At 39.0% G+C, this 27641-nt stretch overlaps 1 protein-coding gene across 4 annotated transcripts in view; it reads right to left on the bottom strand.

The window, feature by feature from the left end:
- The window catches only part of TRPM6 (transient receptor potential cation channel subfamily M member 6), a 97580-nt gene that overhangs the window by 55953 nt on the left and 13986 nt on the right, over positions 1-27641 (bottom strand). For 3 of the 4 annotated variants that reach the window (XM_054054061.1, XM_054054062.1, XM_054054060.1), the window contains 10 exons: positions 17171-17250; positions 15706-15744; positions 7851-8031; positions 7296-7509; positions 6376-6500; positions 5430-5601; positions 3946-4120; positions 2447-2570; positions 1339-1411; positions 1116-1216 (listed from right to left, as the gene is read on the bottom strand). In XM_054054061.1, the coding sequence (XP_053910036.1) occupies positions 1116-1216; positions 1339-1411; positions 2447-2570; positions 3946-4120; positions 5430-5601; positions 6376-6500; positions 7296-7509; positions 7851-8031; positions 15706-15744; positions 17171-17250 (1284 nt within the window). Of the gene's footprint in view, positions 1-1115; positions 1217-1338; positions 1412-2446; positions 2571-3945; positions 4137-5429; positions 5602-6375; positions 6501-7295; positions 7510-7850; positions 8032-15705; positions 15745-17170; positions 17251-27641 lie in introns of those variants that run through there. The other variant, XM_054054063.1, reaches the window with a different exon arrangement.

The following is a 27641-nucleotide window of genomic DNA, read 5'->3' as shown; positions in this document are numbered from 1 at the left end:
GACCATCTCCACCTCAAAGACAGTGAACTGAGCCCAAAGAAATAACAGCAGCAACAAGTCCTTTCATTTCTAGACGCCCAATTGTAGAAATCTCAGGCATAGCCCTACATACATTCAGCCTTATATGCACAGGAAAACACACACACTGATAGTCAATAAATTCAGGTCTCTTCTGTTAAAAAAGCACTACAGTCACTAACAAAAAAAAAATATATATATACCTATTGCTGATTTTCCAAAATATACGTCGTAAAGAAGAAAAGGCACTTGGGAGTGGAAAAATCAATCTTGTAATACTTAGAAGGGAAAACTTTAAATGTACTTAAAAGTATACACTTAGAGCATCAGATGTAATTTAAGAAAAAATTTACTTTCATAGCACATGGGAATAGCATGCATTGAGGCACTTACGGTTTTATATTTATCAACTATAAAAATCGTATTATTTACATTGAAACTCACTTAGGGAGGGTTATACTTAAATACCGTATTACATCAGAAAACTTGAAAAATGTAATTAATAGGACTGAGTCAATTTCCATCATATGCTCTTTCAATCATGACATGCCTTGATTACAGGTATTCCTAAGAAACAATATCTCAAATAATGCCACAATGCCATGTTACCATAATAAATTCTACCATTTTTTTACCTGGTAATACCCTAACAGACCATGATTTCTGCATTTTTGTCTAAACCCAAGAAAAAAGAGGCAACACTCCTTTGGAGTTTACTTCTTTGGAGAAAAGAGTATGTTAGGGTACAACAAAATATGCTTCACTACCAATGATTGCCAACACAGGTTTGAGGAATACATATTCAGAATGACCACCGAAACGATTTTGAAAAGCTAGCAGCGAAAACTACAGGAATTTCAAATATCACCTTTTCTCCAGGGAAATAAATGCGTTTGCTTTTTTATTTGATGCACTCTGCCATCGAATAGTTCACAATTTTAAGAATAATGACTTTCCACAATCAAAGATAACAACTCCAGAAGACTGACTCCAAGCATCAAACTGTTCCTGATTCAAAGCCTGACCAACACATTAATGGAAAATCAGTCATCATAGTAAAGTGTAAAGCCACTGTGAAAATTAAAAGATAATAATACCTTCCAGTGTTGTCCATAAGCCAATATGTGTTTCTTGGCAATATCAAGCCGATTCCAGGCCAATGCCAAATCTAGCTGATCTGAAGCAGACATTTTTGTACCTTGGAAACAAGCAAAGGACTTAGAAATTCTCACACACTGATTTTACTCCTCTTTTTTTAAAAAGGTAAGCCAATTGGACCATATGTTCACATGAAAACAGGTCATACTTTTAGAAAGGTACCTTTCAACAGTGCAGTCAGAATTGCCAAATCAATGTCTTGCTGATCTTCTGACTCCACATCAAATATGGTTATCTGTTAGAATTGCAGAAGCATACTATTTGAGGTGAAGCAGAGAAGTCTGTAGTTATTTCTTCTTGGTAAGGGCTGTGGTAGATTAAATCATACACATTTCAACATGCACAAAGGCAAAGACCCAGCCATGATCTTCCTTGTTTCAGAGAGGAAATGTATCACGTTACTTTTTAATGCAGTGGCATCACAGGCAAACTGGCATCAACCTACTGCATAATTACATCAGTCTACTTCCTTTTGGTTAACCTTTAAATCTGAGAAATGTGAAAATGCAATGTGGTTGATATCTACTCAGTTTTCAATTAGAAAATAGATACTCCAAGTAAGTAAAACGAAAAATAGTAAAAGGATCCAACAGGAAAGCTGGAGAGGGACTATATCTAGGAGTGTATTGATAGGGTGCGGGGTAACAGCTTTAAACTGGAAGAGGGTAGGTTTAGATTAGATACTAGGAATATATTTTTTACTGTGAGGGTGCTGAGGTGCTGGAACAGGTTTGGCAGAGAAGTTGCAGGTTCCCCATTATTGGAACTGTTCAGGGCTTTGAGAGTCTGATCTAATGGTAAGTGTCCCAATCCATGGCATAGGGGTTCATTGAAACCAAATGATCTTTAAGGTCCCTTCCAATCCAGACAGTTCTATGATTTTATGATCCTACTCACAAATGAGCTCTCACAAACTAGTTCTAGCATAATTCTGTTAGTAGTAGAAGAACAGGTGCAAACATTTCTAAATTACACCACTACAGAAGAAAAAAGTATTAATTACTTGATCTTTCCTGTGAAAACAAAGATGTCTGGCCTTTTACTAAAATCAGAAAGGCACTCATTTCATAAGCAACCACCGAGACCTGAGAAGTTAACTAAACACGTTCTGTGGATGAACTAGCACAGATATCTTTGTCTTATCCTTATATTAGGAGATAACACCATTCGTTATGCAACTGCTGTGCTCACATTAACCTACAACAGAAAAAAACAAAAGAGATAACAGCAAAGGAAGACAACTTAATGTCAGAGTGCGAATCCCACTCACAGACTCTCTATGCTCCATGCATTCCATTAAAATGTGAAATAGGTGACTGGATTGTTTCTGTCCCAAGCTAAATGTATTTTGAATCATCAGTAAGACCTCCTCCTTCACTTGAGGGCGCAGCTCCCTGAAAAACAGATATGCAAACAATAATGAGGGCGCAGCTCCCTGAAAAACAGATATGAAAACAATAATGAGTACATTTTAGCTACTTCTTACTAGCCCAAATGACACTTCAGCAAAAGACATAACTTGTACTAAGCAGAGACATATGAGAAATCTCTTTTATTTCTATTTCTCTGTTGACTTATTCCTGTATTCTTTTAACAAAACAAATCAAAGGCATTCCATAACATAAATTATTATTCACACAGGCATCAATTTTGACCATACATATATACTACTGGAAACAGGACAAATGAAAAAGCTGACAGTTCTCAAGGGATTATCTGTGAACACAGAGCTAAAAATCACTAAGAGTTCAGAAAACTTTTTCTTTCTTACAATAATCTTATAGGGATAAAATTAAATCACTCATTATTTGTTCAGTAGGCTTCATACCTCTCCCACCTTTTCCCCCTCAGTTATCTTTCTATCTATCTCCATCCATATTTTCCTTTTCTTTTGAAATGGCAGTTGTTTTAGGGTTTTTTTAAGATCATGGATATGGAAGAAAAAGCAACCATAGAAAAGAAAACAAGTTCTCAATACAACATAGTATGCCCCCAAAACAATATTTAAAAAATATAATAAATAAGGAATTAGGGTATAAAGTTTATTAAATTATTCATTTCAGCCAAGCCACCTTTTTAAAATTTGATATTTGATTTTGAAAGCCCTTCTGACTTTCACAAAAAGATTAATTTGCTACACAAATATATATATATATATATATATATATTTCCATCATGGACATAAAATTTTCATCAAGGTACCTTTAATAGCATTTGAAGCTGCAGCTAAACTGCAGGTGACATAAGAGTAACAGCCAGACAAGGATAACAAATCTGGGTTACTACTGGGTAAACCAAAGCCAAAGCGATGGTACTTTAGTTCTCCTCCTACCCCCACCTAAGACTCCTAGAGCAACTAACCCCAGCCCTAGTCTCAAAAGCTTTGTGCAACCCAAATCCAAGCCTACTTACAGAATACTGATGGCAGGAGAAAGGATTCAGTCAAAAGCCAAACAGGCACTCTGAGATCACCCAGCACTGTCCCTTGCCAAAGGTGAGAAACATCATAATAACTCGAACTAGCTAGATGAAATTTCTTTTTCCTCTTCAAAAAAATATTAATAAACTTGGAAGAATAATTCTGTCAGCACTAGTTTGAGACATAGAAGGAAGAAACTGTGCTCTCGCTTAACAGAAATAAAAGCCAGCAAAAGACCATAGTGTGTTCATTACTAGGAGCATTAGAAATTCTTTCAGTGGTTTTGAGGTGTTTTCAGGTCCCTCCTTATAAGACAGATCAAACAGGAGAAGCGTTATGCCACTACTCACCCTGTATCACCCATGTGTTTGTGGGTAAACGCCAGGATATCTGCAGCTCTGCCAGTGCCCTCATAGACCACCACAGGAATAGCTGGGCTGGCCCTCACGTACTCCCACACCATTAGGATCACATTGGGGCCTCCTTCCACCACCAACCCAACTACAGGTACACCTTGGCCCATTCCTGTTTCAAAACACACCTAACCAGTTACAAACAGGTTTCAGTCACATAAAAAAATCAGAACGTCTAGTAAATAAATACTCATGAAGAAGTATCATGCATGGTTCAAAGGAGAGGAAGTCATGTCTTCACCATTTATAATTTGACTTAGACTTTTTAAGACTTTCACAGAAGTTTTGCAACCATATCAAAAAGACCATGAAAACTTTCTGATAAAATAAGTGGCCCTAGCATTGGAAAGAAGAAACATCCTTCAGAATATCCTTCTGCCCTTTATGATAGCTCTCATACACAAAGGTGTTGATGACATTTTAAATTTCATCAATATCGACTTACCTACACACACAGAAAAGCAAACAGGCATTTCACACATTTTCTCAAGTTTTACAGCAACAAGGTGTTTTTTTTAACAATCTGAAGTAAATTCCAAATGAGATTCAATAGAAATGGAAAAATAACAGAATGTCTGACTTGCAAGAACTCATAGTAAGAGAAGATATGAAGCTGAGTAAGAAGCTCTAATTATGAACACATTAAAAATTGGGTAAGTTTCTCAATTTGTAAATACTATAATGTGAGCATATAAAAGAAATGCAAAGTCAACATCATAACTCTGCTAATGTCTTTTTAACATACCTCAAGACTTAAATCACTAAATAAGAAGGAACTTCCACAAATTATTTATACCATCTAGTGCATAAAAATAAATACTTGTCTAATAAACTTGTCTAATAAATAAGTCATACGTTATACACAAATCAGTTACTGTATAGGCGAACAACGGAAGTTACACAATCTGCCAAAAAAACATTGGCTGAAAGTATTCCTTTCACAACAAGTCTTCATTTCTTTTTTCTCCTTTCAGTCTTCATGAGGAGGTCGCAGGCTTGCAATATAGAGGAGTACTGAAGACAGAAGTAATGAACTGGAGAAGAAGGATTCAAACGCCATTGAATGTGACAGTTTTTTCATCTAGTAAAATGCTAGTACACCATCTAGTGCTAATACGGAGACCACGCAAAACTGCAAAGTGAGGAAATTCTCAATACTTACTAAATACTCTGAGTATTTAGATGTCTCTACAACTGAGAAACCAAAAAGCAAGTTAGTCCAAATGTACAATGCTTTATAGAAAACCCCTCCTTTCCATTTTCCTGATACTCAGAATTTAAGACATGAGCAACCAACAACTTAAGCCTCAGTGAAATCTATGGCAAATGAAGATGTATAACATGTAACAGGAAATGTCAAGTACCTCCACAACTTTAAGGACAGGGTTTTCTGTCATAAAGTTGACCAGAGCAGTACTCACTTGTATGTATCTTTTGAAGTGATATGTACTTCTCCAAATTCCTCCTAAGCATCATTTCATTCCCGTACTTGCCAACAGTTCCATCATCTGCCATTAGGAAATGAGAATGCATGCTGTTGAGGGTACTTAGCTTGCTGAGTGGATTACCCAGAGTCTGGTACAGGCAAACTACCTAAGAAAACCAAAACAAAAAAGATGTTCAAAGAAACCAGTAAGATACCACCAGACAACAGTCTTTCTTCACCAAACTGTGATCTGAAAGCCTCCGTCACAATTTTGCTGCTCTATTCAAACACAGGGTTTCATTTGATTCTTAACCACAAGACAACCACAATTAATACCACAGAAAGCATATCTGATTAGGCTTGCAGTCCTTAGTCAGAGTCACTGCCCACCTTTCTTTGCAGCAGTTGAAATAGGATAGTATGTTTTTCCTGGGTGTACTCCCATGAAAAATTTGTGAGCTATCATTTATTAGGAATGACTTCACTTTTTTTTTCTGTCGAGTAGTTTTAGACAGTTTATGTTGATTGCACCCTCACACTGCCACTCACATGAAGTTCTAGTTTATTAATTAAAATAATGCATATTAATAGCCTATTTACTTATACCACTAACTTCATTGCTTATCCTGAATCACATGAATATAGAAATATATGATGTGCAACCACAAGAGAATTGCCCAATTAATTTCAAAATTTCAAAAGGGAATGGCAATTTCCTGTAAGAAAATAAGCATTCTAAAACTGTTCATTAACATACAAAAAGCAAAATACTATGCCTCAGCACATCACAAAATTCTACTGCTAAGCAAATCTGAAGCTCTATTACTGACAAAAAAGTATCAAAGCAGTGAAATGAAGCAAGCAGAAAATATAGTATGCAAAAAAAGCTATAATATCCCTTGAACATGGAGGGTTTTATCATTAAAATGTGTCCAACTCACATCTTTTCCAATTAGATCCCTCTGGTTCTCAATGATACCCCATGGAGGAATCCCAACAGCACAGATCTTTCTGAGGTGTGGTGAGGCACGGCCTTTCAGCGCATCCCCCACATGTCTGGACACTCCTAAACAGATAATTAAACCAACAATTTTCTTCTGCACTTGGAGACCTGCTACAGGACATGAATGAAAGGGTTTCCCATCGCTGAATTTGTTCTGCGGTTATGTTTTAACCAGAAACAAATTATCCCACCCTACATTTGACATGTACTACAGTAATTGTAAAGCTCAGTCATAGTGCACCAATGCTTCAAATTCAACACATATTTGTAACTAACAATACTCATATATGTTGTTAATGGTGTTTACTACCTCCATAAAAGCTTTATTATTTACACAGCATACAGACCAGTTCTCCTGTAAGGTCACTGGATTGAATAAAAGTTAAGGTCTGTGGTTTTGAGAGTTGTCTACAGGGAGTTTCAGCTACTAATAGACTAATTAATGGATTGTCATAATTCAAAACTATTTTAATTATAAAACACAAGTTAAATTTAGATTTCAAAACTGTTTCAAAAATACCAGACACAGTCCTCAGAACCCCGAAAATCTTAATGAAGCAGACAAAATTGACTGCAAATAAGTTCTGATTATCTACTATCAGTGTGTCTTATTAAGTGTAGAATACTCTGCTCTTTAAGAAAAAATAAATTATTAGAAGTATTCAGAATACCTGTCAGCAGCAGAAGAACAAGGTATCACTCTTTGAATTATGCATTGTTCCTTTAATAAGTTTTATTTTGTGCTAAAATATCACAAATTATCTAATGGTTTCATTATATTCACTCTAAATGTATATGCTTTTATACAGAGAAAGAACACCAGAGATGGACTGAAACAAAGAAAAATAATAACACTACCGCTGTTGATGCCTTCTGTAATTATCCATGCTCCTGTAGTCTCAGCAGCTTTCACCAATCCTTTGCTGAAAATCTGCTTGACCTTTGAGGGAAGCTTGAAGTTTTGAATGCCTCCATGAACAGAGATCACCAGTTTTGGCAACTCCATCTGCCATTCTTTAACCATCAGGTGCAACAACTGATCCAAACTACTATCATAAGAGAGTCTAATATACTGGAAGAAATAGTAACGAGTAAAATAAACATCCTTTATGTATTCCAAGTCAAGAAACTGTTAAATCTTACAAAGTTCTCAGCATTGATTTCTTAAAGATTTTGTGCAGTATTAGAACTTTCACAATATTGCACAAAAATACAACAGCAGAATGCACCATAGAGATCATGCTTAATTGCAATGAAGTTCAACATAAAAATATCATACACATGTTCTAACCTGACTTAGATTCCCCTACTCTCTTAAGACAAACAATCTGATATTCATCCAAAACCACTTTTAGTCTTTCTTTTGCTGAAATCATAAAATGAAGTTGGACATATAAATCCAGCATCTATTACCTTGGCATGGTAAGTGTGATCTCCATCTTGAAAATTGATTGTACCAAATGCATCCGTTGGACTCGTCTTTGTGTGTTTTTGCACAGACCACTTTCCATCATCTCTCTGTGGGGCAGCCTGATAAACAGGCCAGCTACAGTCTACTCCTGGATGATCTCCAATGAGCCGTCCACAGCAACATCTCACATAAAACAAATAAATAAATTATTTTATACCAAACACACTTGGATGCAACTCTATAATCATTGTCAAAACAGCCCAAATAGTCTCTCTACAAGGAAGGACATTTTAGTTTGCTGACTGGAAATACAGTAGAAGTTAACTCAGCTGAAAAAAAATAAAACCAATCTCGAAAAGGGCAAAATGACATTGAATTAAATCATAGATGTGTTTTGTTGGACATAGAACTTGTTCTCTAGCCAAGGAACACTAATAACTGCTGGGGGGCTGGACTAGATGATCTTCAAAGGTCCCTTCTGACCCAAACCGCACTGTGATTCTGCATGACTCTGATAGTCTCATACAGCAACTCTGACTCCAGTAATGCAGCTCAGATTTACTGATCTCATGTATGAGATGTCAGCGGAGTATCATAGGACACCAAGGTTTGTTGTGCTTAATACCACAGAAAGATTTAGTAGTTATTATCACTAATCAGGAGGAGAGAACTTCAGGGTGACCATTATACTAACATTTGAATGTAAGCAAAGTGACTACATAAAATAAACATACTGAGATCCAATATTAAGGGAAATTCAGGAGAAACTCAGTTAGCATTAAAGACTTGTAACTGGATGAATAAGCCAGATTGCAAATTCAATCAGTATTACTGTCATACAGGCTTTGACAGGCTCCAGCCTCTTCTACAGGATTAACTTAAATGTAATTTATAGTGACATATGACAGTCTGGTTTTCCTCTAGACATTTCAGAAGTTAATATACCATGGGAAAAGGGGATAAACTCTTCCCTTTTAAGTCTTTTAGGATACCAAACAACCTCCAACAATCCAAACTCAGTGACTGCCTTGGGACTTAGATGTATTACTTTTGGACCTAGGGACAGGTTGCATGTAAAAAGCATTTCAAAACCCTGAAGACTTGCATTCAGAAAGAGTTTTCTGTGGATGTGAGTGAGAATTAATTGGTGAAACATAAAGAGCTTAAAAATAAACCACAAACAAACAAAAATAATCCCCAAAACAAACTCAAGAAAATTATAGAAGTTAACTGCTTTAAAAAGGCACTTTTTGATATCAGAGACCATGAAACTACATTTGAACTCCAGTTTTTTAACACAGACAAATTACATTCAATTGACTCAATGCTCTGCAAAAGCAGAGTGGAGAAGAAGGCCTCCAAAACTCCCAGGGAATTAATAACTCAATTAAAGAAACATTATATAGTTAAGTAAAGAATTGCAGAAGACTAGCACTGCAGAAAAGACTTGAACTCTGTTCTCACATGTACGATTACAGTTAGGTAGAAGTCAAAGGCAATAGTGGCTACCAAAAATGCTCAAATTTTTGTCAAGTTAATTCAATGTTGATTAGCTAACCTAGGCCATCGAGCATAAATACTAGGATATCGTAAAAATCCAGGGACTTGCCAAAAAGAAGTCAGGCATGTGCTCACAACTGAATCCTGAAAAAAATGAAAAGAAAATTCTGTAGCTAGGATAAGGAAAAGCTCCACAGATGCCCAACATTTGTCAATTGTAAAAGCCAAATTCTTCTCCATGACAATGTGCAACTGCATGTCTTGCAAATTACTCTGCAGAAGGTGCACAAGCTGGGTTATCAAATTGTACCACACCCAGCTTACTCAGCAGATTTCTCTCCCACCAGTTACCATGTTTTCGTACATCTCAACAAGTTCCTGCAAGACAAGGTTTTCCACAACCAAGCAGCGGCTTAAAATGACTTTGAAGAACTCATGAGTTCCAGGACTCCAGTATTCTATGCTACTGGAACAAATAGACTTGTTTCTTGTTGGTAAAAATGCACAGATTCTAATGGTTTTTATTTTGATTAGTAAATTTTACTATGAACTGTGATATATGGTTTAAGCTTGATTGTTTAAAATTACAATTATTTCTGCATCAACCTAACTATTTTGCTTTCTTATAGGTAAATGCAAGTCAAGGCTTAAGAAATAAACAAAAAGAATCTAAGCCAGAACTTGGGAAATAAGCCAGTCAGATTAAGTCACTTACAGATAGACAATTATATCTGTGACTGGAAGAAGGGCAACATTGTGCCCATTTTTAAAAAGGGTAGAAAAGATTACCCTAGGAACTACCAACCAGTCAGCATCACCTCTGTGCCTGAGAAGATGCTGGAACACATCTTCCTAGAGCTATGCTAAAGCACATGGAAGACAGGCAGGGGATTTCAGACCACCAGCATAGTTTCACCAAGGGCAAGTCCTGCCTAACCAACCTAGTGGCTTTCTGTGATGGGGTGACCACATCAGTGGACATGGGAAAAGAAATGGATGCAATCTATTTGGATTTCTGTAAAGCCTTTGACATGGTCCACACATCACCCTTCTCTCTAAATTGGAGAGATATGGGTTCGATGAGTGGACTGTTTGACAGTGTGATGGTCACATGCAGAGAGTAGTGGTCAACAGCTCAATGTCCAGATGAAGATCCGTGACAAGCAGTCCATACTAGGACCAGTGCTGTTTAATATTTCCATTGATGAGATAGATGGCGAGATCAAGTGTACTCTCAGCAAGCTTGCAGATGACACACAGCTGAGCAATGCAGTTGTCACACCAGAAGGATGAGACGTCATCCAGAGGGACCTGGACAAGCTGGAGAAGTGAGTCTGTGTGAACCTCATGTCGTTCAACAAGGTCAAGTGCAAGGTACTGCACCTGGATCAGGGCAGTCCCAAGCAGGAATACAGGGTGGTTGATAAGTGAATTGAGAGGAGCCCTGTGGAGAAGGACTTGAGGGTGTTTATTGATAAGAAGCTTGACACGAACTGACAATGCACGCTTGCAGCCCAGAAGGCCAACCATATCCTGGTACGCATCAAAAGAAGCGTGGTCAACAAGTCGAGAAAGGTGATTCTGCCCCTCTACTCTGCTCTCATGAGACTTCCACCTGAGTGTTGTGTCCAGTTTTGGAATCTTCAACACAAAAAGGATACAGAACGATTGGAATGGGTCCAAAGGAAGGCCACAAAGATGATCAGAGGATTGAAGTACCTCTGCTATGAGGACAGGCTGAAAGAGTTGGGGTTGTTCAGCCCGGAGAAGAGAAGGCTCTGGGAGACCTTATAGCAGGCTTCCAGTACCTGAAGAGGTCATACAAGAAACCTGGGGAAGGACTTTTACAAGGGCACATAGAGACAGGACAAGGGGAAATGGCTTTTAATTGGAAAGGGGAAGATTTAGATTATACATTAGGAAGAAATTCTTCATGACTAGGGTGGTGAGACACAGGAAGAAGTTGCCCGGGGAAGTCGTGTCTGCCCCATCCCTGGAAGTCTTCAAGGCCAGGTTGGATGGGGCCTTGAGCAGCCTGGTCCAGTAGAAGGTATCTGATGGCAGGGGATTGGAACCGGATGATCTTTAAGGTCTCATCCAATCCAAATCAACCTTTGATTCTATGACGATTTAATTACTGTTTCAGAATATAATGAGGGATGAACACAGATGGAAGATCATTGCTGACTTGTTGTCAAAAGCCATATGGACTCAGAATCCACACTCAGAGTCACTATAGAGACATATCTAAACTAAAAGTGTTTCAGAGCAATGTGTAGCTGCAAAGCAGATAGCACAAGAGAGGCAGATTTGGATAAAATTTACCCACAAAGAGCAGGAGGCCAATGACTATACTTGTTTAAGTCTTCCTGCGTACCTCAAAGGAAGGATGAGAAGAACAAGACAGTTTTAATTTTATTATTGGCCTTCAGAGGGCAAATTTGTCTACTGCTGAGCTATTAGCCTCCTTACTTCATTTTTTTTCTGCTTGCTTTTTGGGAGGACTCCAGGGTAAGATACAGTAAATGTCATGAAAATAGTATCTTTAGATGAAAGATGAGAAAAAACATAGATACACTATCATTCTTTCATCCTGAAAATACCTTGTGGCCAAGGTACTGGTCCTAGAAAGGTCTCTCAATAATAAGACCTTTCATTCGGGAGTCATTCTGAAAGACAGAAAACCAATAGCAATCCCAACTAAATACTACATTACTTTACATTATTCACTTAGATATTATACCGTATGACTCAGCAAATACCAGTATTTGCAAGGACAGCACTGAAAAATAATCGGTCTCATCATCAATAGACTACGATTTCTAAAATCTGAATTATTTTCAGTCCATCATCCAAATACGAACATAGAATGGCTATCAATCTCATATGTTATTGCTCTGTACAGGCTCACATCAGCAGCCCCTCCCAGAGCAGCAAGAGCCACAGCAACCTGCTTTTTCAAAGCTGAGATCCTATAAAAAGGAACTAACCACCTGACAAGACAAATCAATGCAGTAACCTCAAAACTGAGAGGACCAATGAACACTGAACTATTTTAGAAAGTAACACCATTTGTACTACATACTTAATGTCTACACATAAATCCACCCAGAGGTGAAATGCACTCAGAACAGCTCAGCTATGCTGAGCCAGCAGTGGAAGAATGGTACATAGCTCTAACACACAGGTGTGCAGGGTACAGGCCTGCTTTTACCTCAGAGGTAACTATAGCAAGAGGTATGAATTCAAAAGGTCTGGTATTTCCCAAAGTACTCATGCTCTGCTCCAAGCCAGGCACACTCATTCTCTTCAATTATCTAGCAGGAAAGAACAAAGTGCTAAGCACTCCTGAGCTACCGGGGAAGCCAAAAGTCAAGACTAAGGGAGTGTCATAAAGGTTGAGAAAACCAAAGCAGAATGTTACAGCAGTGACCGTGGTGATGTGAGCAGGACACTACCTAAGAACCGGTGGAGAGCAGGGACTCTCCCTAGAGAGAATCGCAGAATGGTTTGAGTTGGAAGTGACCCTAAGGATCATCTGGTTCCACCTCCCTGCCTTGGGAACAGACACCTTCCACTAGATCAGACTGCTCAAAGTCTCATCCAACCTGGCCTTGAACATCTCCAGCAATGGGTCATCCATGGCTTCTCCAGGCAACCTGTGCCACTGCTTCATGACCCTCGCATCTATAAAAAATTTCTTCATAATATCTAATCTTAATCTCCCCTCTTTCAGTTTAAAACTATTACCTCTCATCCTGTCCCTGCACATCCACACAAAGAGCCCCTCCCCATCTCTTCCACAGCCCCCCTTTAAGTACTGGGAGGCTGCTCTGAGGTCTGTCCTGAGCCTTCTCTTTTCCAGGCTAAACAAGCCCATCTTCCTCAGCCTTGAATGTGTACTGATTCAGAACATTTATGCAATGACTTTGCCTTCTTTGTCTCAAAGGCTAACTAAGCTACTAGCAAAGTAGGGAGCAATGTCAGTAACATAAAGGCAGACTCCTGGAAAAGTCACGCCTCAAGCAAAAAGGAGAAACCTGGAGCACGTACACTGAGGTAAAAGTACCTGCAGTAGCCAGATTACAAAATCTGGTGCTCTAGCAGGTAGCACTTTAGAGACTGTGTCCAAAAAAAAATGCCTAAAAGGTCAAATACAATTTGTTAGAACACCTCAGATATGTATGGATGCAGAAGTTCAGCACCACATCCCTGAATATTCATGCAGTGAGATCAGTCTAGGTGCTGCCTGGGATGTGTTTGTGAGCACTGCACTGAAAAGTAGACAGAGGCCATTTTAACACATCAGGAAAGTATGGACAAAGGTGCCAGTAAGTTACTCAAATTTGATTAATAACTTCTAAATGGAGTTATTCTACTTAGTATTAGCAAATAGTTGCATAACCCACTTATAAGCTGTTTGCAAACCTTGAAAGTTCTCTGCAAGTAAGAAATCATTAACAGGTTTAATTTGCCTACAATATGAGGCCAAATTATTGTAGATATCAAGTACATGCATGTCACTTTAGTAATGTTGTCGAAAATTACCAATCTCAGAAGCCCCAAAATCTGTTTCGTTGCTGATCTAGTAAGTACAATATACAACCAATTGTAGCACCCATATGAAAATTATTTCCCCTTGTTAGGAACAGAAAAATTCTCCTAGAACAAACCTCTGCGTACACCCAAAGATACACAAGAAGATAAGAACAGATAACATTTGGGAAGATGTACTTGCAAGACAACAGGTGACAAAAACAAACATCAGACACTCACAAACATCTGCATAGATAGACTAACAAATAGGATTCACATGAATTCAAACAGCATGAAAACACTCAACAAAAAAAGTGAAAGAAACAAATATAAGATAGAAAATTCACAAAGGTACATGATCTATTTACAGAGAAAGATGAATGAAAAAACCAAACCCACCCTGTGAGGTGCACATTTGTAGTTTCTTTTCCTTCCTCTCCCACAGCAGTATTCACATTCATGCAGCAACATTGTGTTTGGTTAGGAGGCTGAATTTGTGAAAAACTAATCATGGTTTGGTTTTCCACCTCTGCAAGTTAATTTTCATACCATTTATCTTCCCAGACCAAATAAAACATAGCAATTCTGCAGGGAAGAAGGGGAGGACTGCAGAACCGCTCTAGTCTCAATTTAGACAGGATTAATCCACCATATTTTGAAGCACAAGTTAACTTCAATTTAGATACCCACCTGGATAGCTGCAGGTTAGCAAGAAGCATTAAAATCCTCCCTGCATTTCTATCTCCAGAATACCTGCAAAAATCTCTCAATCTCCTTTCTTCTGCTCTAAGGTAAAAAAAACTCTTAACTGTACCCTGAGGGGCAGTTCTCCCTTTCTGAACAGATGCTGTACAAGTCATTTGTCTGGCTTATAAAAGGCCAAAATCTTTCTGTATATTGGCCCATTTGATTTCAATGACTAACTTATTTACTTTCTGGAAAATGTGACTGTTGTTTCACATAAATCTTAGAAGTAAAATAAAGCATGAATCATAATCAAAAACCAAATAATCATACTCATGTGGGTGACAGGACTAGTTAGCACCAGCTTGCTAGCTGTCAGTTATTGGACAGTCATTTAGCTATTGGAAAGTCATTGTTTTCTCATATTTGAGCATTCAGAAGCCTTTAACAAAAAACAGATGTCAAGGGAAGTTAAAAATGTTGTTCCAACAACTGATAACTTATTATCACAAACATTATCGAAACCTGTTTGTGAACACCAGATGAATAGCAAATGCTGTATTGAAAACAAGTAATTAATATAAACCACAAAATACTAGCTGTCTGAAAAACCCACGCATTAGTTAAAACCACTTTTGTTGCTTGCCTTCCCAAAAGCAGAGACTCAGAATGCCCACTGCAAAGAACATGAAAAAATCTTAGATAATCTATCATTAGGGACATTTCTACTACACTCTTTTTTCTCCCTTTACATTTTGTTCTTCCTCTTTCTATAATTTTTACTGTTTATCCTTGCTTTCATCTCACTCTCCTTCATATCACCCAGGATATAGCTGGAATTGTCTCCCATTTAAAGGCACATTTCTGCCTTTCACTCCTCAGTAGAAGATTAAGACAAATTCATCCACACAAAATATTTGGATTAAATTTTCTATTACAAAAAAAATAAAGGTTATCATACAATTTATTTTACCCATACTTATGTTAAACATTCTCCAGCACTCCCTGCCCCAGAAATCCTGCTCTGACAATATAAGAGAAAGCTTATTTTTGTTGTCATTACTTCCTTGACTATGAATGCCCATCACTCACTTTAGGTCATTATAAAATCATAGATACGTGTTTATTCACTCCTACCTGATTAAATTCTGGCACACTTGGCATCCTGCAGGACATCTGTGATAAAAGACGGATAATTAATACATGCTTGTATAAGTGAAAACATCTGTAATGGTATTGATAAAATATCATTTCATCTTGGAAAGAAATATCAACAGCATTAAAGGTTGTTCTCTTCAGCACTCACTCTGGAAGATGCACTGGTGTGCTGGCTTTGGCTGGGGTAGAGTTAATTTTCTTCATAGTAGCTAATAGGGGGATATGCTTTGGATTTGTGCTGAAAACTGGGTTGATAAAGCAGAGACGTTTTCATTATTGCTCAGCAGCATGTACAGACAGTTGAGACATTTTCTGCTTCTCACACCATTGCACCAGCAAGCAGGCTGGGGTGCAAAAGAAGCTGGAAGGAGACACAGCCGCGACAGCTGACCCCAGCCAAAGGGATATCCCACACCATATAATGTCATTTTTAGCATACAAAGCTGGGAGAGGAAGAAGGAAGAGGGGAACATTTAGAGTTATGTCATTTTTTCTTCCCACGTAACCATTATGCATGATGGAGCTCTGCTTTCCTGAAGATGCCTGAACACCTGCCCAACAATGTGAAGTGGTAAATGAATTCCTTGTTTTGTTTTGCTTGTGTACACAGCTTTTGCTTTACTTATTAAACCATACTTATCTCAACCCATGAGAGTTTTCTCACTTTTACTCTTCTGATTCTCTCCCTCATACCACTGAGCAGGGAGTGAATGAGGAGCACTGTGGGGCTCAGCTGCTGGCTGGATTTAAACCACAGCTGGGTAACTTCTGTGATTTGTTTGGCAGTTTACATCTCAGCTCATATGTGAAATCTGCATTTCATAGATGAGTTACCCATCTTACCTACTTTACACTATCCATGTCTTCAAAACAACCTGTAATTACAAGTTTACATCCTCAGAATGTGATTTCACTGAGTTTATTTAGGCAACATCCATTAGATACACAATCTGGAATGCAAAACTAAGTTTGCTTTCTCAGGTCCTAAAACATAGGTTGAGGATTTTGATCTTTTCCTTATTCTTTGCACACTCTACATCAGCCTGAACAGAAACCTGCATCTCTGAAGACTCTGATCACCAGCAGGTATTATTCTAAGACAGGAAGAAAACGGTGGTGTAAGAGTAAGAATTCCTCTGCAGCACTATCTCCATGTAACTCAATCTCTTAACTCAATTGGATGTAACTCAATTGTAACTCAATTGGATTCCATTCTATTGTTTTGCTTATTGGACTGAGAGCAACATATCTAAGAATAGGAAGGTCAGTTGTTGCCAATTTCTAATTCAAAGGAACAGCCTTAGGAAGACTTGTAAACACCAGCAATTACCAAATGGAGCACTGCAAAACTGCAAGGAACGTCATCCAAATATACAACATTCATACAAAATTTTTCTGATTCTTTCTAAGTGTAACAGCAAGGAAGTGAAATTCATTGTTTTACCTGTGAGGATCTTTCGAACTGGGAATGACGTGTGCACATTCTCTTTTACTGAAGACCTCTTCAATCCAAGATTTGGGGCACTGGAAAGACATTTGAAATGTAATTGTATTCTGGAGCTTAAGAACATAATGCCAAGTATTGCACTGTAACACCTACATGGCTGTATAACACTTAACTTGTAACTCATAAAGATTTCCATCATGATGTTAGATGAAACCAAACACTATAAGCTGAAGCTACAGCTCGGAAAAGTCCTAGCTGTTCACTCCCAAGTTGTACACAGCTCCACAGATAGATCAATATTAAAATTCATTCACCCCTCACTAATAAACATGACAATTATTTAGAGGATATGTCAAACATGTCACAACAGAGGAACTGAGTGAAGCACAGATCAGAACTGCTTAAAGGACTGCACTTCCCTTCTGCTAGAAGACTAGCAAATGGCAATCTTACTAAAGCTGTGTCAAAAAAGGCAAGGTTCTCTCTTTATCTGAAAGAGACAGTGGATTCCTTCTTCTATTATTCTTAGTTAAGAATAGCTTAAGAATAGATTCATCCTGCCTGTACAGTTTCTGAACTAAGACTACAGCGAAATGCAAAAGCAAGGACCAAAGGCTAGCACTTAAGAGCGTATATCAGGTGAGTTTTTTACTCTGGAATTTGTCTTAGTGAATCCTATTGCAGCTGAGTAAAATGAACAGTCACTGTGGTACACAGATTTTTTTCAAATAATCTCATTGGAAGTCTTTGAATGTCTTTCTCTTCAGGTCTGTCAGGACTGAATTCTGTGAAAAGAATGATAGCTTTTGGATGCCGAACTTTGAAATCTCTGGGATTGAATTTAGGAAACACTGGGAGCAAAGGATTTTCTCTCATCCTCAAAGGGACCTACTTGTACAATGAAACACACAACAGATAGGTATTTTTATCATAAAGAGTAAATACAATTATATCAACCATTATTATCTCATTGTTTCTCAAGTTCATCTCACTGCCTGTGCATCTGTTGTCTTCCTTATGCACAGACAGTAAGCTGTCCAGCACAGGGCGAAGTAGGGTCCTGGTTTGTGATTAGGTATACAAGGCAAACAGTAATCAAATAATAAACATTGACTCCTTATTCACTCCTCATTTTTAAAAACAATATTTCCTCTGAAGATATCTACTCTATAAAAATACTTTCTGGTAAGTACCTGTTGGTAAAATGTCTTTCATACAATGACTTAGAAAATAATTATACTAATAAGAATGACAGTAATTCAACTTATTACAAGTGCTGCTGCAAGCATTTTATGGATGGAGTTCAGTAATAATTCTTCTAAATGAGAACATCTCTCTTTTATCTCCTGAATGGAATTATGATTCTTAATTAAACAGGCCTCTTTGAGTTTTTACTTCATCTTCACATCCCTAAATAGCCCTGTATAGTTTCCCAGTCAGTAACACAGTTATAGAGGATCTAAGTGAACTAACAGCTTGTCTGCAGATGGGGACCCAGCTTCCACCCAGACTAATGGAGCCTACCTTTGGTTTTAAAGTACTGTGAAACAGGCTGCACTGACAAAGATGAAAGAGATCATTAGAAAATATTTTGATGGAATTGGTGTGCATGCACATTCTTCTGGAAGCAACTAATTGAATTGTGTCTGATTGAGCTTCAAATGAAGGAGTAACAACATGGAAGATCCTCAGGGCTGGATAGAGCACAGGCATGCAAGAAAATTAGTTATCTCAGAAAGAGACCTACTCAAGACAAGGTGCAAAAACTAAATCTGGATAAAAACCTTGGAAACAGTGAAGAAATTTTAAAATCTGAGGGCAGGTACATCCCTTCTCAACACCCTTTCAGTAGTATTCTCATTAGCAATCAGTACAATTTCTTGTTTCCTAAACTACTTTATTCTAGTAATTTAAGCTACCAAGCAAAACAGTGAAATGTTTCTATATACCCCAGAACTCTGATTTTTATGAAATCCATTACTATTTCTGGTTTTCAGTCAGAGCTAGGGAACAAAAAAAACTTTCTATACTTTGAGACGCCTTGGATAAAAATGAACTTTATTTAACTTCTCATTAGCAGGAAAGGGTGTGACAGAATGGCCAGGAGGTTGACGAGAGGCAACATGCTCAGCCTAGTGAGAGGACATCATCATCCAACTGCTGTCACTTTAATTTGTTAAAGCACCATTAGTTCAAAGCAATTTTGAGCAAGCTTTTGGCATTGTGGAATCACAAATAGCTTCCCTTAAGCTACTTTACCTACAGCATAACTTACTCTGGAAATTGAGTGTAATCTGGGTATTTTTCCATGTGTGAAGGCCAGCATTGGAGATACACAGCCTGATGTAAGAGGGGAGCATTGCATCAGCCTACACACCAGCAGCAAAACATGCTGCCAGGTAAGCACTAGCACACTAGCACTCTGCTAATCCATATGGGAATACCTTTGAATATTCCATATGAGAGTATCTCCAAAGCTCAGTGTTCCTCATCATAAAGTTACACAATACAAGACAAAATACAATTCAATAATTGTAAATGGGGGAGTGATCATCTGATACAAGACAGCTGTTTGGTGTATTATTTCTAAGCAAAATATAACTTACTGTCTTCAAGGATGGCAATACATTGTGTGAGTTCTCAGCTTTATGAATAGCCAAGCTGTCTCCTAAAAAGATATCTTTTTTAAAAAAAAAAAATTCTGTTTTTAGATTTTGGAGGTTGGTTGAGGGTTTAGACAAAAATATCAACATTTGAGATTCTGAATATTTTGTGTACCCGTTTTCAATTTGATCCAAAAGTACCTGTGTTTTTCTGTGACTGAGGCAGAAAGGGCAGTGACCAACACATGCCACATGTGACCAGGCCACTCTAGTCACAATGGGTCAGGCTCAGGGTCCCACAAAGTCAACGGGGGAAAAAAAAAAACTATAGGTTTGGATCATGTACCATAACCTTGCTCCTATTGAGGCCATTGACAAAATTCCCATTTATTTCAGATGAACAAGATCACTATGAAATTTACTTGATCTTTGAACCTCAAAGCACCAAGGATGCATCTCACTCAGAAGCAGACTTCCCTAGCACAACACTCAGCTCAGTTAACTTCCCTTAGGGTGTCTTAGAGAACAACACTGAAAACAACATTTCAAAGCACAATTGAGTCAATACAAGGAGTTTTCACCATGCCTTGCAAAGAAACATAATAATCTCCCATACATATATTTCAACATTAATCTTTACTTTTTTAAAAAGTTTGCCAGAGTGATCACAGAATCATAGAATCACCAGGTTGGAAAGGCCCCACTGGATCATCAAGTCCAACCATTCCTAACACTCCCTTAAACCATGTCTCTAAGCACTTCATCAACCCGTTCCTTAAACACCTCCAGGGAAGGTGACTCGACCACCTCCCTGGGCAGCCTGTTCCAGTGCCCGATGACTCTTTCTGTGAAGAATTTTTTCCTGATATCCAGCCTGAACCTCCCCTGGCGGAGCTTCAGGCCATTCCCTCTTGTCCTGTCCTCAGTCACCTGGGAGAAGAGGCCAGCTCCCTCCTCTCCACAACCTCCTTTCAGGTAGTTGCAGAGAGTAATAAGGTCTCCCCTCAGCCTCCTCTTCTCCAGGCTAAACAACCCCAGCTCTCTCAGCCGCTCCTCATAAGACTTGTTCTCCAGCCCCCTCACCAGCTTCATTGCTCTTCTCTGGACATGCTCCAGAGCCTCAATATCCTTCTTGTGGTGAGGGGCCCAGAACTGAACACAGTATTCGAGGTGCGGTCTCACCAGTGCCGAGTACAGAGGGAGAACCACCTCCCTGGACCTGCTGGTCACACTGTTTCTGATACAAGCCAAGATGCCATTGGCCTTCTTGGCCACCTGGGCACACTGCTGGCTCATGTTCAGTTGGCTGTCAACCAGCACCCCCAGGTCCTTCTCCTCCGTGCAGCTCTCCAGCCACTCTTCCCCCAGTCTGTAGCGCTGCATAGGGTTGTTGTACCCCAAGTGCAGGACCCGGCATTTGGCCTTGTTGAACCTCAGGCCATTGGTCTCAGCCCAGCGGTCCAGCCTGTTCAGATCCTTTTGCAGAGCCTCCCTACCCTCCAGCAGATCCACACTTCCACCCAGCTTAGTGTCATCCGCAAACTTGCTGAGGATGCACTCAATGCCTTCATCCAGGTCATTGATAAAGACCAGGAATTGAACAGGGCTGGACCCAGTGCCGAGCCCTGTATCTTTATATTTAAAAAGAAATACTTAGATAGCATATAATCTTTATATGATCCTGATGAAGCCTGCAACTTTAACATATATTTTCAGATCAAGTGATAGACGTGAATATAGCAAAAAATATTGTTTGTTAATTCCACCATTTTTTTCTTTAAGGAAGTTCCTGCACAGATGGTACTAGTTATAAATATCCAATCAACTACAGTAAAAAAATAAAATACAAGACTGTATCATTGTATTTTATCTTGTGAAGCATAAATTTAAATCTGAAACATTGTCAGACACAACAGAAATAACATTATTCTTAATTTTATATACGGTGAAATCTTTACATAATATGTTAAATTTGCATCATAACAATAATATTAATTTCTTATTCTACGGCTTTACTTAGGTTTCTAAGCAGATTGTATAATCAGGAAATGGTTTTTAAAACTTCATATTTTATACAGTCATCCATGACTTCAGATCTGGGCAAGTAAAAATGAAAAGAGGAGACTTCTAAACCGCTGTTTTATTTGCTCTCGATTGCTACCTTTGTAACACCTATATCTCTTTCCATAAAACTCTGTCTACTGTTTCAGAACTGTTGTCATTTAATTCCACTTCAACAACAAATGAAAATTTCTACCGTCACTGCAGTGAGGTACATACAACTCAGCCAGCATCAACCGTATTCTTTCTACCACCGAACCTTAAAGAAGAGAAAAATGCACCTACACATTCCTTATGACTGGCAAGTTTCTACTGTGATGCACAGTTCACCTGAAGTGAAGTTTATATTGCAATTTTCCTTCCAGTTTCCCTCCCAGAAAGTCCTGAGACCTTTGGGAGTTTTGCCTTCTCATTTTTCCCCAGTCTGAGGATTAGGATTCCTACTTATACTCCCTTGCCACAGAAGAGGCTTTGGAGATTTCTAGACTGATTTAGTCAATAGACTGGCAAGTATTTGGCTCCAAAATTTAAGGCACATGAGTAGTTTTTAGAAAATGGCTTTTAATCACTTCTCCAATGCTTTTAATGTCTAAGATCCTTGCACAATATGGTATTAAAGGGACACTGTCAGGTCAAGTTGGTTAAATATAAGTAATGTTCAAATATTAAGGTTTCCAGAAGTAAAGAAAGAGATCAGAGCATAAAATTCCGAAAAACACCTGGACCACTAATTTCTTTCAAATCTTTGCTGACAGTGAGTAGCAGCAGGCAAAACCTAAAACCCCAGCCTAGCACAGAGGTGACCTGTCTTCCAAAATCCAGGGACGCCACCAGTGAGGTGAGTGACCATACCACCATTCCACTCAGGTCATCAAGCAAATAAACAAAGTTTGTCTCACCTGTCTCAGAGGATGGGGCAACGTATCCATGCAATAACCTGCTGTACTGTTGCCCATGCTGATTTCACCATCCACTCGCCCAGGGCAAGTGTGTGACTGCTTCAAATTTTGCTGTTGCTTTCTTCTGCCCCACCTCAGTCCCTCGCAAAGGAGCTGCCAGAGTCAAAGCCTTTAGATACACTGCACCAATTAAACACTGATAAGTAGAGGCTTATGAGCATTTGTCCTGCTCCAGAATTAGCTTTACTAAACCAAGATCTGCTAGAAACATTCAGCCTCTTCCAGATCAGACAATAAGCACTGTTTATTGGTTGAGTATCAAACTCAGGAAAACTAGGTTACACAGCAATATTATACACCATATTTTTAGTACCATTAGCTGTACTTACGTTCCCTTTGGTGTGAAAAGCAAAGAGGCACACATTTTCTAATAAACCAGCATACTGTTTAATTCCCTGCTACAGGAAATTAAAAGGCACACATCTCTTGTGACAGAATAATTTCATCCAATATTGACATAACCATTTATTGGACAAAAAGCAGCAACTGCCTTAAATGACACATTATAGATACAGATGATATAGATGATGAGAAATCATATCATAACTAGCCAGTTTAAATAACAGGCTAGTTCATTAGGAAAGTACAGTCAAGCTGGAAACTAGCCAGAACAATCAAGTTATACGTTGCTTACTGTAACAGCAACAAACTTGTACTGATAACGAAGAGACAAAACACTACTTCAGAGCTAAAAAGTGCTGCCAAGCACCATACTTCAGCTCTGCATGCAGTGAGTGCATAGTGAATCCACTACATACAACATTTTTCTATGTCACTTCTCAAGAATTTGGGTTTTCCTAAAGATCTTAAATATTAGAGCCAATACTTTTGCACTGCTGAGCAGGTTTGCCAGAATCTTGGGGAAGTGTAATTGCACATTATACAACCCTTTTTCCAGTTAAGAAATTATTTGTTACCCTCAAAATTACAGGGTGAAAGCAAATAGTCATTAAATAGCAACAGATAATACTGGCACAAATAGATTTGCTTCAGGACCCCAGTATACTTGCACAGTACCTTTACTGCTGATAGCAAGAATTAGAAATACCATAAAGATAAAAAAAATATTTTCAGTGCCTGGGAAGGCAGGAGACACCACTTTCAGGTGAAAGCATACCTATGAGCAGTCAGTGTAGAACAGTGTGTCACCAGACTTTACTCAAATACACAGTGAGGAGAGGCAAAGAAGAACCTCCCTTTATTACAGACACTGCAAGAATCCAGCCTGTGTGTTCAGCATTGTACCCTAATATATCTTAAACCCTTTTAAAAATTAACTACACATAGTGCAGGTCACTTGCAAGAACATTAGATACCTGAAATGCAGCCAGAGTTCTCGTAAGCTAACACTCAAGACTATTTCACAAGAGCTTAGCCTATAAGCACATTGGTATCTCTTGAACTCTTACCCCTGGAAACTCTTCCTTAACTATAAAAGCTAAGGTGGACTTGCCAGTATCATCACTTTATACCTAGTAATTCTTATATGAAAAACAGGACTTCAGCAGTATTTCTGCATCCCATGGCAACTGGTAAACTACTGCCAGCTTTAAAGAGGTTTCCAACTTAACAGGCTGTCTTGCATAAGCTTTTCAGGGCAGGAACTTTCTGGTTTAGCATCCATTACGTGCATGCTATGGTATGAAGTAATATAACAAGTGCTTGTAACAAAGCACACCACTTTGGATCCATGTAGGGTAGAAGTGCATTGAGAACTCCAGGGTCATGTGCAATAAAATATCAACCCAATGTGAGCTTTTCAACCCTCAAGTCTTCTAGAATTTCCTTGTGGCTACGTGGTCAGAGGACAACAGCCTGGCTTTGTAACATAGACATGCTGTGGTTCCCCTCACCTCCATCTCTACCACATATCAGTACATCTCTTACTGGCATCTCTGGCTTTTTCAGTTTTTCTCACCCATTCTTTTGCACAAGTGTTCAGGATCCTGCATGTCTGTGGCAACATTGCATTGTATTTGACCTTGCAAAACCACTTTATCAATATATTTCAAAAACATTGTGCAACTAATCTCATTTGAATGCTTCCACTGTAGTTCACCAGTTCATCATACCCAATAAAGCAACTATCAGTGAATCCCAAACTACCTGCTGGAAGACTCCAGATTAAATAACAGTGAAAGTTTCTCTGTTTTCCTCTTTTAAAAATAACATAGCATTTCAGGTCACAGCAGACTTTCTGTGATTATTTACTAGTAATTAATTCAAACACATCCGCTGTAAACACGTACTCAGATCTTCACGGATACACTACCTACACTAACAGAAGAGAAGACATCTGTCTTAGCAGGGTAAATGCAGACTCAAATTGGAGAGAAACAACAGAAATTGTTCAAAATCTTCAGTCACACTGAGGAGAAATTTTAGATTATTTTCCTTAGTACAAATTGAATGTGTCAACTTCTCAGAAATATATAAATTCAGTCTTCAGCCAACAGTGTGCTGTAGCATTTTCTTTCCCATTTAATTAACTGCACTTACAAGCTAAGTATGTAAGCCTCAGTGTTTTTCTGGACTGGGGCCTTACATTGATGGCTCATAAAAATTTTTCAAGTATGTTGATCCCAAACTTAACCAGTAAAAGAAAAACCTTTTGACTGTTATGGCTTTCCAGCATGTTGCTTCTGTTTTCAGAGCAGATCATGCAACATTATTGGAAGACTATTTCTGAATGCAAATAGCAATGGGGTCGTAACAACAAAACACAGGAAACACTAAATACAAAATCCTCTTCTCGTCAGAGAAGTTCCTGCTTGATCTCTGGACCACAGAGCCAGCTGACAGAAAACCAAGCCAAGTCTGAAAGCCTTTAATTAATTTATTACTTTTTAGGTTTGTAAGCTTTTTCTGCTATTCCTTAACATGTTATGTTTTTAAGAAACATATCAAACAGCTCTGCCCTGAGACCACACCCATCTCAGGATGCCTGTGCTCATGGAGGAACCCCTGGTGTGCAGCTGGAGGGTCCAAGCAGACCCTGCTGTCGCCCTGCACAGTCCATGGCACTGGACTAGTAGGGAAAGCCACAGAGGCCCTCACCTTAACATATCTACAAACAGCCCAGGCTTTTTGCAAGTTAGATGAACACAAGAACACTCAAATGACAATTTATTTTCCTCAGCCCTATCATCAAAATAGGACCAAAAAGGACTGCTAAAAATCCTATGTTGGCATTGGACATCTGCAAAATACTTAAAAAAAAAGTTTCCTGGTCCATTCCCCAACTGGAAATGACAAAAATTCTCTGTGACATTAAACATAATTTGGCTTTCTGCTTAAAACAGGCCACTCTAGAAGTGTGATAGTTCCTGAGAAAGTACAGAACAAATTACATAAAACACACTAAACTTTTGGCAAACAAGAGTAGGCACTAGTAAAAGAGAAAAAAATGGCCAGTTAACACAAATTGTATTTGCAAATTACTGTAAATCCTTAAATATAAGGATAGCCTCTCTCAGCAACAAATGTTACAGGATTTCTTTATTAAACACAAACGCACTCCTCCATCAAAGGACTCAAAATTATACAGCACAAAGCTTTTCCTGGTTTAAATAAGAAAGAAAAGAAGAAAATTACCTCCTAGTAAATTTCAGAGCTTTGTTTTGTTTTATTTTTTCACAACACATTGACTAGAGAAGTGACTTGCTGAAGACAGGACATATCTAACATATCTAAAGTGGAAAACAGTCTGCTAAATTCAGCTGGAGGAAGCATGAAGGGTCCCAGTAAGGCACAGCTTGATAGCAATCTGTATTGAATTGTAATACTATGGAATTTACAGGATATGAATGACCCACACATCTCACCTCTGGAGCCACACAACTGTTCAGTGTCACTCCTGTCAGCATTGCTCTTTTTGCTCCATTGCTTGCCTCACATAGTAATAAATTCTTCATGGTTCTGACGGCAGTGTACAGCAGTCTCTGCACGCACAGCTAGACTCTGTCAGGACTGAAATCCCATTCTCCAAAGAGAGTGGGGCACAGCTCAGATGATTTCCAAGAAGGCTGAAGGTATGATCCCACTTCTGCATTTCCCAACCAGATGCAGCTCACCACTTTCCTCAGCTCTGCCCACCCATCACCTTGCAGAAAGGGAAAACAAAAAGCTTTCTATTGTGCTGCTGTCCTGCTTTCAAATTAAGTCACATCATTAACCCACCAAATACCACAGACCTGCAAACAGCTGCCTTGACTCAGCCAGAGGAAGAGCCAGCCACAACCTGGGAACAGCTGCTGGGGACTCTGAGGATGGAAACATCCTCCTACGCCTTTGCCACAGAAGCCATCTGAACTCTGTCCCTTGGGTATTGCCATGCCTTTGGCCTTGTGTGCCAAGACACATTCTGCCACGCCAGACCTATCTCCTGGTTTGTTGCACCGGAGATTGCAAGACAAAGGGACCCTCAAAGGCTTGAATTTCCCCAAGGCTGGGCAGCAAGGAGCAGCTTCAGCTGCTGTTTGTGCTGGGCTGGATAGGATGGCCTGGCAGGCATCACAACTGCCCTCCCAGCACCAAGTCAGTCTGCAGCTCCTGGCCCCCACCTTACCAGACTGCACTTCCACGCACACTCCCCTGCAACCTAAGGGGTCTCTGCTCTATCTCACTGACAACTCCTTTCCCAAGTGGCTGCCCCAAAGCCCACCCAGCCTCCCAGGAACGCTCCCTGCTCACCAAGCCCGGCTGCATCTGTGTTTGGACGGTCTTGTGAGCTGCGTCGGCACAGGAGGTGCTAGCAGAGAGGGCTTAGGTTGCATGGCACCACCACCCAGTCCTTGCAAAATGCTGGTGAGCCAGTGGGCGGAGGGACTGATGGATTTCATAAGC

The sequence above is a fragment of the Cuculus canorus genome, chromosome Z (assembly GCF_017976375.1).
Source record: "Cuculus canorus isolate bCucCan1 chromosome Z, bCucCan1.pri, whole genome shotgun sequence".
NCBI classification, from domain to species: domain Eukaryota; kingdom Metazoa; phylum Chordata; class Aves; order Cuculiformes; family Cuculidae; genus Cuculus; species Cuculus canorus.
This window is presented reverse-complemented; position numbering and strand designations above follow the sequence as displayed.